The sequence below is a fragment of the Tamandua tetradactyla genome, chromosome 1 (genome assembly GCF_023851605.1).
Source record: "Tamandua tetradactyla isolate mTamTet1 chromosome 1, mTamTet1.pri, whole genome shotgun sequence".
Classification (NCBI taxonomy): Eukaryota; Metazoa; Chordata; class Mammalia; order Pilosa; family Myrmecophagidae; genus Tamandua; species Tamandua tetradactyla.
Window position 1 is genome coordinate 70,433,292 of NC_135327.1, and position 14,290 is coordinate 70,447,581.

The 14,290-nt window shown below is 38.7% G+C and overlaps 1 protein-coding gene across 1 annotated transcript in view; it reads left to right on the top strand.

The window, feature by feature from the left end:
• ABCA13 (ATP binding cassette subfamily A member 13) overlaps nt 1–14,290 on the top strand; it is a 442,652-nt gene that overhangs the window by 112,192 nt on the left and 316,170 nt on the right. Inside the window, 4 exon segments of the mRNA XM_077118896.1 lie at nt 5,220–5,414; nt 8,969–9,133; nt 10,140–10,317; nt 12,716–12,855. Of these exon segments, the coding sequence (XP_076975011.1) occupies nt 5,220–5,414; nt 8,969–9,133; nt 10,140–10,317; nt 12,716–12,855 (678 nt within the window).

Genomic DNA, 14,290 nt, shown 5'->3' on the forward strand with positions numbered 1-14,290 from the left:
TTAGGTAGTTTCTATGGAGATATGTCTCTAGTATTCAAGGTGGGGTTGCTTAGTGGAGTCCTTTAGGAAGGAACCATTTTGAAAAAAGTTTCAGTGCCGACACAGAGAGAGACCTTTGGAGACAGAGAAAGAAAATGTTTGAAATGAGAAGCCAGAGACCCCAGCAGAAGCCAGCCACATACCTTCCAGCTGACAAAGGTGTTCTGGACCCGTCAGCCTTTCTTGAGCCAAGGTATCTTTCTCTGGATGCCTTAGTTTGGACACTTTTATAGTCTTAGAACTATAAACTTACAACTTAATAAATTTCCTTTTAAAAAGCCATTCCATTTATGGTATATTGCACCCCAGCAGCCTCAGCAAACTAAAACAGGATCCAAGTACATTGAGAGTGCAATCAAAGGGTTAGTTTATTTTCCCTTTATTTTCTACTCCAGACAATTCACCTTCATTTAGATAGTTTTAGTCTTTTGTCTGGTGGTTGAAGGTTTTTCAAACTCCTCAGCAATTTCTACTCCCTTCACTACTATTCTTAAGGAAGAAAGATGGAGGAGGAGTAGAGGGTGGCACCTAGAGAGTTCTGATCTCTTCTGGGTGACTTCTTCAAATGGAAGCTATTCTGATACTTTTGCTTGTTTCCCTTGGGCAGAAAATACTGAATTTGATGAAAATTCGGTTAAAAGTTCACTAACGCATTTGAGGCTGGTTACATGGGAGAGTCTTGTTTGTTCAATAGCAACAACATTAAAAAAAGCTGTCTGGTACAATTTTTTAGAGGGAGAGACCCTTTATAGGGATTTGACAAACGTTAAACATTCCATTTGTTGTAATTCATAAAGTCTGTCTTCTAAAAAGCTGCAACAAGTAGTTCTTGATGTAAGTCATTTTGGAATAAATACCAGTCAGAATCTGCTCATTCTCTTTGTTTTTTGTTTCCCTGAGCGAGAAAAAGAAAATTCATTGTTTGATTGGATTTAGGGGCTTTCAGGCAATTACAAAGGAATTCCAAATACAGAGGAATTTGATCAGTGCCTTCTGGAACATGACACCAGTGTTGTGGCGAGTTTTATCCTGGCGAGACTCATTCTATGTGTTGAGATTCACGTTGTTTAACCCCCATTGCTACATCATTATGTTTTAGTTTATGTTCCTTTTAATCTGGGATGCCTGGAAGGAAGCATGCCTTCCCTCATTCTTTGGCACGGATTGGACTGGGTCTCCTTAGAAGCCAGGCCTTTTGCTTTTGTTGGATTTGTTATTTTCCCAGGGCAGATGATCATCCTTGGATGCGCTCAGTAAAAAGGTGCGTCCACATTGCATATCCGCTAAAACGAAGTGAGATTCTAGATACTCTACTTATATTAAGTCATCTAGCATTTAAGGTTTATGAAAGCCACATTGCATTATTTGTCATTTAGCATTCCAAGAAGTGAATGTTGTGCTAAGGGCTTTTGTACGTTTTTTAACTCCCTCTGAGAAAGATGCTTTCCCTTTTTTATAGGTAGATATGGTGCTCTGAACTTGCTCAAAGTCACATCACTTGTAAGTGAGTGGGCTGGAGTTCAAACCCAGGTCTTTCAACTCCACCTATACAGTTCTTCCATTAGCTGCTGCTCCAAATTTATTATAAATGAACAGTTCTAGGTAAAGGACCACTTCCTGATGGCTTTTCCTATTTGCTCCTGTGTAGATACTTTTAAATGTAAATTTCAGGATTCTCATTGATCTCTGCAAAAGCAGTTCTTGCTAATTTTGACCAAATATTGCAACTTTCAAGGTATTTTTGATTCTGAGTCTACAGTACAAAGTACCATCTCCCCCTTTCCCCTTTGTCAGTCACCAAAGACTTGATCATATCATTTATGTTTTTGTTCAAGTTGTTAGTGTAAAATGATGGTCACAGCTCTGGTCAGAGCCACCTGACACCTATTTATCAGTTTGTTTGGGCTCCTAAATCTGTCAGACATGTCTGTCTGGTGTCTGGGTAATTTACTAGCTTAATAACTTTCCCATCAAAAGAAAATATCTTTGTATTGCATGGCTTATTGGTGGAGACTCTGTCAACATGGTTTCAGGTAACTGACTTTTCTTTCAAGTGCTCACGCATCAACTATTGAACAATCCCTGATCAGAATACTCCTAGGGATTGACATCATTATTATCTGTCTGTAATTTCCAAAGTCTATTTTAAAAAATAGAACTGACTTGGTTTTCATTTTATCCATGGCTTCTTAAAAGCTGTAGGTAATAGAACCATTATCCTGCCTGAAGACGTGAAAGGAGAGAGTGGTATTGGAAATAGGGGAAGAGAGGACTGTGCTGAGAGAGTGGCCAGGCAGGTGCCGTGACCTCCTGCTGAAGACCAGAGCCAGAGCCAACCTGGGGAGCTTGTCTCAGCACCCAGGGGAGCCTGCTGATGGAGCCCTAGACCCTGGTAGCAAGGATACAGCCTGGGGTGTGGGGAAGGCAAAAGGATGCTAGGTTCCTTAAAAATGCTTATTGTACCCTTTCCAGTGAAAAACAAATAAGGGATTAATTGATTCCACTTTCTTTCTTTCTTAAATTTAATCTTAGTTCTCAAACAATAAACCCTGCTATTTCTGAATCATCTTTTTTCTTTAAATGTCCTGTTAAGTAAAGCCCATTTTTTTTCTTTTTGCTGCTAGCTGCCTATTAATCATAATGGTAATTACTGAGAACTTAATATATCCTATCTCCTGTGCTGAGTGCCTTACATAAGTGATCTCATTTAATTTACATGACCTTTGGAGTAGGTCTTAACACCTCCATTCTGTGGGTGAAGAAACTGAGGCTTATAGATAAGTATTATGTATCTTTCAGAAGTCAGCATTCAGGACATCAACTCCGGTTGGCCTTATTCTAATTTCCTTACTCAATACTACTGTCTTTCTACTGTGTGGCTTCAATACTTTAAGAAATGACCCTCATACTTTCTCCTACTCCTTGAGATTCATTCCTTGCACAGATATTTTTACGATGTAACATAATAGAGCTTAAATGGGGCAGTAAAAACAGAGAACCCTACCATTCTTTCTGACAGGTATAAAATCTATTTTTTTAATAATCTGCCCTGATTTCACATTCTTAGCTTTTACAAACTCTAATATGGTATTATCAGTTTTTTATTGTATTTTCAGTCTTTCCACACCACTGCAGTGTTTCTTTTTTAGTCATTAGGCTAAGAACAGCAGTCTCTTTTAGTGTTTTCCTGTACCTCTGAGTATAAAATTATCAGCTGGACAAAATCGAGATCATCTCCAGTGCTCTGCTCTGAACACAATTAGTTTTGGCAAATGTCCAGTAAAGCTCCTTTTAAAAATGCAAATGCCTCTTCTGGGGATCATTTACATTTTTAAAGTCAGCTTGTGAGCCGAAATAAATATCTAGTTGGCTGAGTGTGTATGTCTATGTGTGTTTTTTCCTCAATGTCTACCCTGGGTGTGTTTTTTCCTTGGAGAAGCCAGAGGTGGGCAGATAGGAAAAACACTGGCAATTTGGCATTCCATGTTTCTGGAAACTTCCTATATTGGCCTCAGCAAAGCAAAAGCTGAAAGATGTCTGTTTTTAGTCTAAAAAGAGATCATGCATGATATTTCAAACCAAATAAAACTGCATATAATCTTTATCATTTATACCTGTTTAATCAGATGAATCTCGGATGCCTTTTAAACTGGTTTAAACTGGAAAAACAGACAAAAGAGTTACAAAAGATAAGTGGTCAAATTTGGAAAACCACATTTGGAAAAGGGGTGGCAGCAAATATGCTGCTGTGGTTTTTGCTCTTGTGTATTATGTGATTACAGAGCTTCCTAGTGGCCAGGGCAAAAGAGGAAACATCACTGTTCATATGATCCTGCCTACTTGATAAAAAGAGATGTACAAAATTTTTGAGAGCCTTTTACCCCTAGAGGATAAATTCTAAGAAATTTATTGAATATAACCTTACATGAGAGACTATTCTGTGATGTACTAGACAATAACTAAGACAAAGGGTCTCTAGCAAATGCTGAAGGAACATTCATGTGGCTATTTCTGGTTGATGATTGATAGAAGCCTGGAGCCTGCCTCTGGCGTAGGGGGTTTGAAAGAACCCCTCTTCAAGAAAAATTCATACAGGAGCCTATTTTATGGACCTGATCAAAGAGAGGCTTCCCTAATAAAGTGTAGGGAGAATGCCTATAGCTACCCCAGAGGACTCCCCTTTTGACTCTCCACAGGGAGGCATCTACTCTCTCTTTCCACAGAACAAGTTGAAGGTAATGATATTTGGGAAACCTTTGCCAAATTGTGCCCACTCCATGCAGGTCCCATGTAAAAATATTTATCACATCTTTCATGAAGATTCAATGTATATTGGCATATTAGTGCTTCCTAGCCATTCTATTTCTTAAGGATATATTTTTTGGCATTTTATGATATTATATTAAATCATCTTCAGAGTTCTATATGACTTCAAAGCTCCCTATAGATGAATGATAGCCCCTTTTCACCAAGTACTGTGCATGCACGCCATACTCTGTCTGAAATTCTGAATCCTATACATCAAAACAGAAAGCAAGGTGCTTCATTTGGCATATGACAAAGCTCATAATGGAAACTTATGTACAAACAGAGACCCACCTCTGTTCCTTTAATTATTCTATGTATTCCTAGTAGACTAGACACTAATGCAAGTTGCCCTCAGTCTCCGTTTCTGAATTTATTTTGTGTTTCCTTTCAATGACATCTGGCAAACTTGTTAATCTGGTTTCCAATGTGGAAATGGAGGAGGGAAAAAATCATTTCACACTGACAACAGTGAAAAATGAAAGCTGATAAACTAAACACAAAGGGTAAGGCTTAAACCCAGAGTAAAGAGACACACACTCCATTTATGAATAGCAAAGAGGAACAGGGGGCTGGAGTGCAGGGTGAGCATTTGAGCATCCTGTAGAGTGTGATAGATTTTATGGTGGTACCCCCGAGTCATCCAAAAAGGACATATTGTATAAAAAGACAGAATTGTGTATGCATCTTAGAAACATTTCCATGAAAAATGTTTAGAATAGAACCAAGGTTTTGGGTTCCACGTATCTGCAGGAAAATCCTCAGCACTTTAGGGTAATGGGCTCTCTTGGATCATTAATCCTTGATGCAGCTCTGTCTTGGTGGTCTTTCATGTCATCAGTGGATGGAGTTCTGATTGTCATTCTTTCAAACAGGTTCTCTTTAGTGCCTTGACGGTGGCTTTATCTGGAAGATGTGATCAAGAAATTCTTCGTCTCCTGCTGATATTGCCCAAGGATCGAACATCTTTCTTTGCAGTGGAGGAATTGTGTTCCCTGCCTGGCTCGAAGGTGTATCCTCTGATCCTACTGATGAGCCGGAACCTGGACCTGCGGAATTTCATTTACAAAGTAAGGAGAGCACGCCTCTAGGGTTTGCTGGGTGTTCTGTAGGGATGCCACTGCTGTGGGCTGGGCTGATGAATAAGGACAGGACATTTGAGCTGTCAGAACCAACAAAATGGCTCATCTCCAGGGTTGTCTGTTTGCTGACTTCTGATATGGGGTGTGTGAAGGCTCTTTAGGAATAAAAGGAATCTGAGGAAACCTTTCAGGGTCCTGGGTGTCAGGCCACCAGGGCATTTGGCATGGCATTAGCAATGGTCTTCATGTTCAACTTGGAAGGACCAATAGCAAGCACTGCAGCAGAACCTAGAGGTCAACTGTTCCCTCCCCTCTAAGTGCCATCTTTCTTGGGATATTTAGGAAAACTGGGATTGCCACCTAGTGTGCTCCCGATTATCTGAATGGCTGCTGCCCACCTGGGCCCCAGGATGCACGGCTCTGTCCCCTTCAGGGTAAGACAGCCACTGCTGCCAGGACATGCACTGGACAAGGGTGTGGGGCATGTGAACATAGGATGAACCACAAGCATCTGTGTGTGTCCACTCTTTTCTTACCCCCTAAACACTACCACACAGTGCTCTGAAAACATGGAAAGATTGAAGAAAACCAAGGATTGTAGCACATGGGAAGTAACTGAAAATGAAAGGCAAATGCAGCTAACCCGGGGGCAAACCCTAGAGGTGAGCCCTTCATGAATGGTTCCACGTGACTACCACTCCATTCCCAACCTTATGCTCTTGCTCTCAGATCTGCCCCTCCCTCAAAGCTCTTCTCCTGGTCTCCACGGTGGGGATCTTTACTCACCTTTCCAGAAACATCGCTCCCAATCCTTAGGGACTGGTCCTGCTCGAAGTTCTGTTACTGTCTTCCTAAGTGTATATTTTACAAAAGCTGGGTCAATCAGTCATGCTCCAGGGCTTACAGTAGAACAAGGGGGTTTTATGCAGTCCAGGTCCAGGAGAATAGTCTCGGCGTTCAGGAAAGGGTAGATTTGCCATACAAGTCTTTCAAACAGTTCAATTTTTTTTTCACAGTGTGCCTCCGTTCTTACTCCAAGAATCCAGTGGGTAAATGTTGGATTAGACACACACACACAAAGACACAAGCACTCACTTTCCAAGAACAAATATTCCTCTTCAGAACAAGTACCTTTTAAACTCATGAGGAGGATAAGCATTTCCTAAATGTACTCATAATTTGCACGGCTACTGCTATCTCAATAGAGTTAATACTTCAAGCTAATAACTACAGCAGTGCTAGTTCTGTATTTGTTCATGACACCTCTTCCTCACAACTTCACAATATGCCGTGTGGGGCCTGCTAGAATCAGATTCAGGTCCATTGATGAGCCATACCTATTTTACTAGACACTCTATTATATATATATATATACATATATATATATATATATATATATATACACACACATACACACACAACCTGGCCAGAGATTTGAAATTAGTGCTTTTGTGGATCCAGATTATTTCAACACAGTGCCAGTGTCCTTGCCAAGATTTCTTTGGAGGATAAGCTATTGAGTTGGATTCAATCTCCCAGCCACAATAAAAATGACACCATTAATAATAACAGCTTCTATTCACTAGGGACCTTCTATATGCATATCTCTATGAAAGTTGATTAATACATGATAGTGCTCAGAAATATCAGAGCCTTCCAAAATTCTCACAGTGATAGGTGTCACACTAGGATGCAGACCATCTTTTTGTGTGTGTGTGTGTGTGGGGGCAGTTTCCGGGAATCCAACCCGGGTCTCAGGCATAGCAGGTGAGAATTCTGCCACTGAGTCACCAGTGCACCGCCCACAGACCATCTGTGGTAGTTAGATTCAGGTGTCATCTTGGCCAGGTGAAGGTGCCTAGTTCTATTGCTGTGGACATGAGCCAATGGCATGTGAACCTCATCTGTTGCTGATTACATCTGCAGTTGGCTAGGAGGCATGCCTGCTGCAATGAATGATGTTTGAGTTAATTGGCTGGTGCTTAAATGAGAAAGCTCAGTGCAGCACAGCTCAAGCAGCTCAGCATACCTCATCTCAGTGCTTGCAGCTCAGCCCAGGCCTTTGGAGATGCAGAAAGAAATCACCCGGGGGGAAAATTGTTGGAACCCAGAGGACTGGAGAGAAGACCAGCAGAGAACACCCTGTGCCTTCCTGTGTAAGAAAGAAACTCAGTTGAAAATTAGTTGCCTTTCTTCTGAAGAACTATACATTAACTAAATAAATCCCCTTTCATTTAAAGCCAATCCATCTCTGGTGTGTTGCATTCTGGCAGCTAGCAAACTAGAACACCATCTTTACCTCACTCTAGAGTGTACGTGCTTTCTATTTCAACTCTGCTATTTGCCACAACAATGAATTTGTGGTACATTCTGCAAAGCATAATTTGCATAATATGTTTATTCCTCTGGTCTGCCAGGGATATGACTACATTGCAGTCACTTCCGCCATAAGTCAGGGGTCTCTTTGTGCTACTTTGAAAGTGTGGCTGCAATTAGAAAGGCTCATAGACAAGGTGACAAAAGCCTACATAACGTTTCTATTGCTTGAGTCGTAGCTGTTGCCTTTGCTGACAGAACCACATGCCTGTGAGTGGAGCACATCTGTGAAAGAAGTGAGCTGAGGTCTCAGGGACCTCGAAGGTCAGCCGCAAAGCTCACGGCTAAGTGGCAGTCACGAAACTCTAATGAGCAAGAATGAGAAGCAGTGACAACCTGGGCCTTTGGTCTGTGTCTGAAAAACTGGAAATTCCATTAGCAAATGACATGCAAGTGCTGTGATTTTCCCCTTCCTGTGGAAATTTATCCATTGTTAACTTAGCTATTCATTCAGCAAATGCCGACTGAGCAGCTAATATTGCCAAATGCTGTTCTATTCTCTGTAGCTACATAAATGGCCAATAGAGGCAAAATCCCTGACTTCATGGAGTTTACCTTCCAGACAGAAAATTTGCAGATAAGAAGTGAAATGTATGGCGTGCCAGGTGCTGACAACTCCATGTGGGTTTGAAAGGGTGTGGATATTTTTTAAGTCCCTGGGCTAAATTCATGGCTTCATCTTTCTAACTGTGAGACTTGAGGAAACCATTTAATCTCATTGAGCCTCAGTTTTCTCATCCATTAATGAGCACATCCCAAAGGTGTTAGGAAGATTGAAATGTGGAATGAAAGTTTTGAATAAAATCAAGCAGTAGATGCAGACAAACCATTTGACATATAGATATTGTTTTATTTTGGGTCCCTTCTCAAGTTCCCTTTTCAGATAGCTCAAAGATATGAAGAAATATTTTGGAAATGATTTGAATTTTAACAACAGGCCATGTTTTTCCTGGTTTACCTTGGTACCTTCAATATTGGTTCATTTCAGGGTATTCTAAAGAAAAGAAACCTGAGCTATATATAAAGAAGATTTTTATGTATTACAACAAAGATATCTCCAAAGTTCAAGAGAAAATAAAATTAAATAATCAAGTTTTAACTGTTCCAAAGATGCTGTGAGAGTAAGAATACAGTATAGATTATTTCAGGTTTTTTTTTTCTTTTAGACTCTGATACCTTCTGAAGCAAATAGTTTGCTCAATTCCCTGCTGGATGTTGTTTCCAGACTCAACTCCCTACTCGCCCAAGCCCAGCACATCCTTGAATACCTTCCTGAATTTCTTCAAGTATTTAAAATTTCTGCATTGCTAGACATGCCTGCCGTTCAACAGGTTTGTGTTTGTTTTTTGCCCCTGGAGGAATATTTGAATTTGCTGGTTCTTTCTATTTGCTCCTGTTTGTCTTTATGTCTCATCCAACATCTGAAATTTGCTTTAGACTACAAAACATAGGAAAAAGAAAACCTTTTGGTGGCTCTGGAGGAACCAGCATGACAGAGTTAAAGTCCTTATGTGTGGATGAGCTAGACTTTGTAGATCCACATTCCACCAGATTGGAGGTTGGGTTCATGCATTGTCAATGAAGTATGAAATTACTAATCAATTATTTGTATGAAAGAGATTTCAAGAGGCTGTTTAGATTAATTCAGAGCAAGCAGATTTCAGAAACCGGAACACATTTATTTACATACAAATAATTGGTTTATAGACTATAAATCATGTACTTTCAATACAAACACAAACTTGAATTAGATTAGCAGTTTGTTATCAGTTTTTGCTTGAAATCTTTGTGCCTGGGATGGGTAGAATTGCAGAAGAAGAGGAAGCAGGTGAGACTCTCTGAAATCTGGAATGAAGAGCTAGATGACAATGTCCTCAGAGCTACTGAAGAGGCAGTATATCAGCATGTTCATCAGCTGATATATAATTTGAATTATTTGTGAAATATCTGGGTAATTTGGCAGTATGGACACATATTAAGATGAGTATCCTGAGTTAGTAATATTTTATGGAATAAAATCCATGGGATACAAAACTACTATGGATAAGTAATTTATTAGTGGTCAAACAACAGTGATTTACTAGTGTGAGTATGTGTGTGTGTGTGTGTGCGTGACATTTGTTTCTGCTACCAAGAAGATCTTGGTGAGGAAAATCTTTTCAGCTATTTGAATATTTTCCTACATCAGAAAAGACTAAAGCAGAGGTTCAACATTTTTGGTTTCTTGAACATGTTGTATGTTCAGTCAAAGAAGTGATTACACATTCACAAGTATGTGAGGTAGTCTTTATAAGTCACTATTTAATTGTTTTTGGTTTTGTTTTCCTACATTTTCAGATTTCACAAAATGGCCAGGCTAGAAGTTCAGCCTTTGGTTCTTTCCAGTCTGTAATGAAGATGCTTTGCAAGGAGCAAGCATCTTTCCTTAGTGACTCTAGCACATTTATTAATTTACCCAGAGTTAACAATCTCTTGGAAGATGACCAAGAAAAATTCAACATCCCTGAAGATTCAAGTAAGACAGTAATCCTATTTTGTTAAGATTAATTTGTATATTGATCATTATCTCTGCTTTACACTAAATATATTATTTGTGGAGAAGACTGGTACATACTGGCAAATAATATTCTATTTCCCTTGCACTTTGCACTTAGCGCTTTGGAAGCCTCCATGTTCTGACCACTGCTAGTCTTCTCACCCATGACACCAAGGAATTAGGTCTGAGACATCTAACATATCTCAATCCCCAGTTCCTTTGGTACCCCTAACTAGCCAGTAAGGGTGGAAGGTCCAAGCAGGGAGACCAGAAGCACCATTTTAGCTCTTGCAAAGTGGCTATGCAAGAAATGGCATGCACCCTCCTACAGATCTGTTGTCAATAAGGCTCAGTTGCAACTGAAAGTAGATCAGTAAGGATTTCCTGGTCCCACTTTAAACGAATGCATTTTACTTAGAAACACAGTCTAGTCTATGCATGTGGATTGAGAGTAAGGGTTTTGAGTGTGGACAAGTTAAAACCAGCAGGACGCATCTCTGACTCTGAGGCTTCCCGTCTCTTTGAAAGGGCTTACCTGATTAGGTATTAATCCTACCTCCTTTGTATTAACTCCCAGTCACCTGATTAGGGACCTTCATTACATCTTTGAAATCCTTTCACCGTGGCCATGTATAATATAATAATAAGAGTGATGGCCATCATATTCACATTTTCTGTCTGCACTCAAGGGGTAGGGGTTATATACAGCATGAGCACCAAGGGGTCCCATTAGAATTCTGCTTACCCCACCCAAGGTATATCTTTATATGCTTTTTGCCTGCAATGGAAATGAGTTCAGTGATGTTGATGGGACTGGAAAAGAGGAAGAAAATGGGGGTGTCTAGAGTTGGAGATATAGAATGAGGAGCCAGATGACAATGCCCTTAGAGCTAACTTAGAGGCAGGATACATTAGCATGTTTATCAGCTATTCTCTAGTTAGGATAGCTATCAATTATCTAGGCAATTTGGCAATATCGGCATACCTTACGGCCACCAACATGTTAACCATTTTTGTTGTATTTTCCTTATACTCATTTCCTTTTCTTTTTTGCATTTGAGATTCCTCCAAGTTATTCATTTGTGCGTACAATCCAACCAACTATCCATTGGTCCAGTAATTCAGCTAACATCCAGAAACAAGAGTTCTTGGTCTTTTTGCATATTTTATTTCAAATGATTGCCGCACTAACCATGGGAAAATAGTAGTGTCCTTGTTTCCAGATGACACGATGGAAGCTCAGAGGAAGTTGGACCTTGCCTGAGTTTGCACAGCTCATTAGTGGAAGATGTTAGAATTCCTGGTTTCAAATTCCTTGTTCTGAATACACTTATATTAATGTCTTTTCTGAAAATAAAATTGCTACTGCCTTTATAAAGCTTATAATTTAAAGAGTATGTTGTTAAAATATCAAAAAACATTTAGGATCAATGTTTTAAAACTCATTATGTAATTATGCTCTTACTTTATATTTTAGGGGATTATTTCTATAGATTTTATTGTACTTGCTGAATAAAAACATTTTTTTCTTTTCAAATGGAGAATTTGGTGGCATGAAATTAACATTTAAAATTGCCATCACAGTAGTCTTCATATTTGGGTGTTATGAATCATGATATCAAAGCTAATACAATGTTTCCATTCAAACTGTTCTTTTCAGGGGTAAAATATCTCATTAAGTATTCCTTACTCACTTAAAACCTTATAGTATTCAATTATTTGCCATTGGGCTCTAACTTCAGCAAGTGCCATTGCTTTAGACAATTTAGCAAAAAAAAAACTGCCATTGAAATGTTCCACAAGCATGAGAAGAGCCATCCTGAGGAATTAGTTTCCTGAATGAAAACGAGACAATTTAATACATCAAACAGAATAATTTCAATAGTTGTGCATAGACCTAGCAGAGAAAATTCAGTAGCAACATGTAAAACTGCATAGGAATGCATAATAAACAGCCTAATTGTGGTCTCAATATTGTGATTGTTGAAATCAGGAATTTCTAAATTAAAAATCAGACTTTTAAAAATTACCATTTTCAATTGGCTGTGTTATCACTCACTGTTCTTTTTGATAATTTAGTTTGAAAATGTGAGGATGCTGCTCTCTTTTCTTTCCAATTACTGAAGTGAACATTATATTCTAAGGTTTCTTTAGAGACAAGGGTGGCTAAAGACCAGGCAATGGCGAGGAGAATTACTTATTTATTTAGAGCCCAAATTCAGAGGTGTGGCATGAAAAATATATATAGATCATTCGTTGAGAAATATGACATCATGGCTCTTGTAAGACAATGTAAATGAATCCCCCTATTATCCTGGGGATTCTGTATCATGAGTAATGCTTTCTAATTTTTATTTATTTTTTCTAATTGTGATAGCACCGTTTTGCTTGAAGCTTTATCAGGAAATCCTGCAGTCTCCAAATGGTGCTTTGGTGTGGGCCTTCCTAAAACCTGTACTCCACGGGAAAATACTATACACACCCAACACTCCAGAGATTAACAGGATCATTCAAAAGGTGAGTTTGAATGAATGGAAATCTTACAGACCGGGTAAACACCATACTGGATGACACATTTTTTTAAAGTTTTTTTTTTAAATATTAAAAAACAATGTTTATTATATTACTTGGATTACATAAATTTTTATTCTGTTGACTAAGATTCATCTCAGCCTGGGGTTTATTTTTTTTCCTGTTATGGTTGTTAAACTCAGATTTGCTGAGTTGTTTACTTAGAGGACACTTTGTAGTTGCGTTGTTTTAAAATGATTGTGCAGTGAAATTATCAAACTCTAATATTAGAAATAGAAGGCAATTAGAGAAAAAATGGACTATTTCAGGTTATCCAAAGGGAAGTAGTCCTACGAAAGCTTTTAGAGAACAAATGTTGATCACATTTGCTTGGTGCATTGGTAAGGAAACACTGGGTATGGCACATCCAAGTTATGTACATGTAGTGATTTTTGTGGTGATGCTTTCCAAATTGTCAGTGGGGCTTTATCTGCTTTGTCCTGTTAGTAAACTGAGATTAAGAGGCCAAAGCAGAGTTTCTCCAGAAAGATTTAGACATTACTGTATTTCTGCTTATTTTTCATTTTTATGTATGTTTAACTTCTCGAATCTATTTACAATAGCATTTATATTATTAATATTTGCACTTTCCTATTAAGTGATCATGTTGGGTTTCCCAGGGTAGTTGTTGATTTGATTTTATGGCCAAGCCCAGAAGAAGAGATCCCAAGCTCTGTTACTGAATCATTTCCAAATTTTAGATAGTATTGGCAACCAAAAAATAAAATGTTATGGTGCACATGGGCATTCAAACATTTAAGTCATTTCTGATCAAACCAGCTTTTTCCATCTCTGTGTTTTTTCTGTCTCCAGTGATTCTTGCTATAGCAATCAGAGCCCACTTACCTGCTTTCCCACCTTGTGACTTATTTCAAGGGGCTGCATAGGCTCCAACTTATTCTGAATGGTATTCAATAACTTCTTTTCTAAAAAAATTTTAATAGACAAATCTTCACACACATATATTCCATACGTGGTGTACAATCAGTGGCTCACAATATCATCACACTGTTCTGTATTCATCACCATGATCATTTTTAGAACATTTGCATCACTCCTGAAAAAGAAGTAATAATAGTAAAGAAAAAACTCATACATCCCATACCCCTGCTACCCCTCCCTCTGATTGACCACTAGTATTTCAATATATTTCACCCCTTATCCCCCTCATTATTTATTTATTTATTTTTTGTCCATATTTTTAACTCATCTGTCCATACCCTGGATAAAAGGAGCATCAGACACAAGGTTGTAAAAGTTTTATCTTTATATAATCATCTTCAAGAATCAAAGCTATTGGAACACAGCTCTACAGTTTCAGGCACTTCTCTCCAACCACTTTAATACACTATAAACTGAAAAGGGATACCTATATAATGCA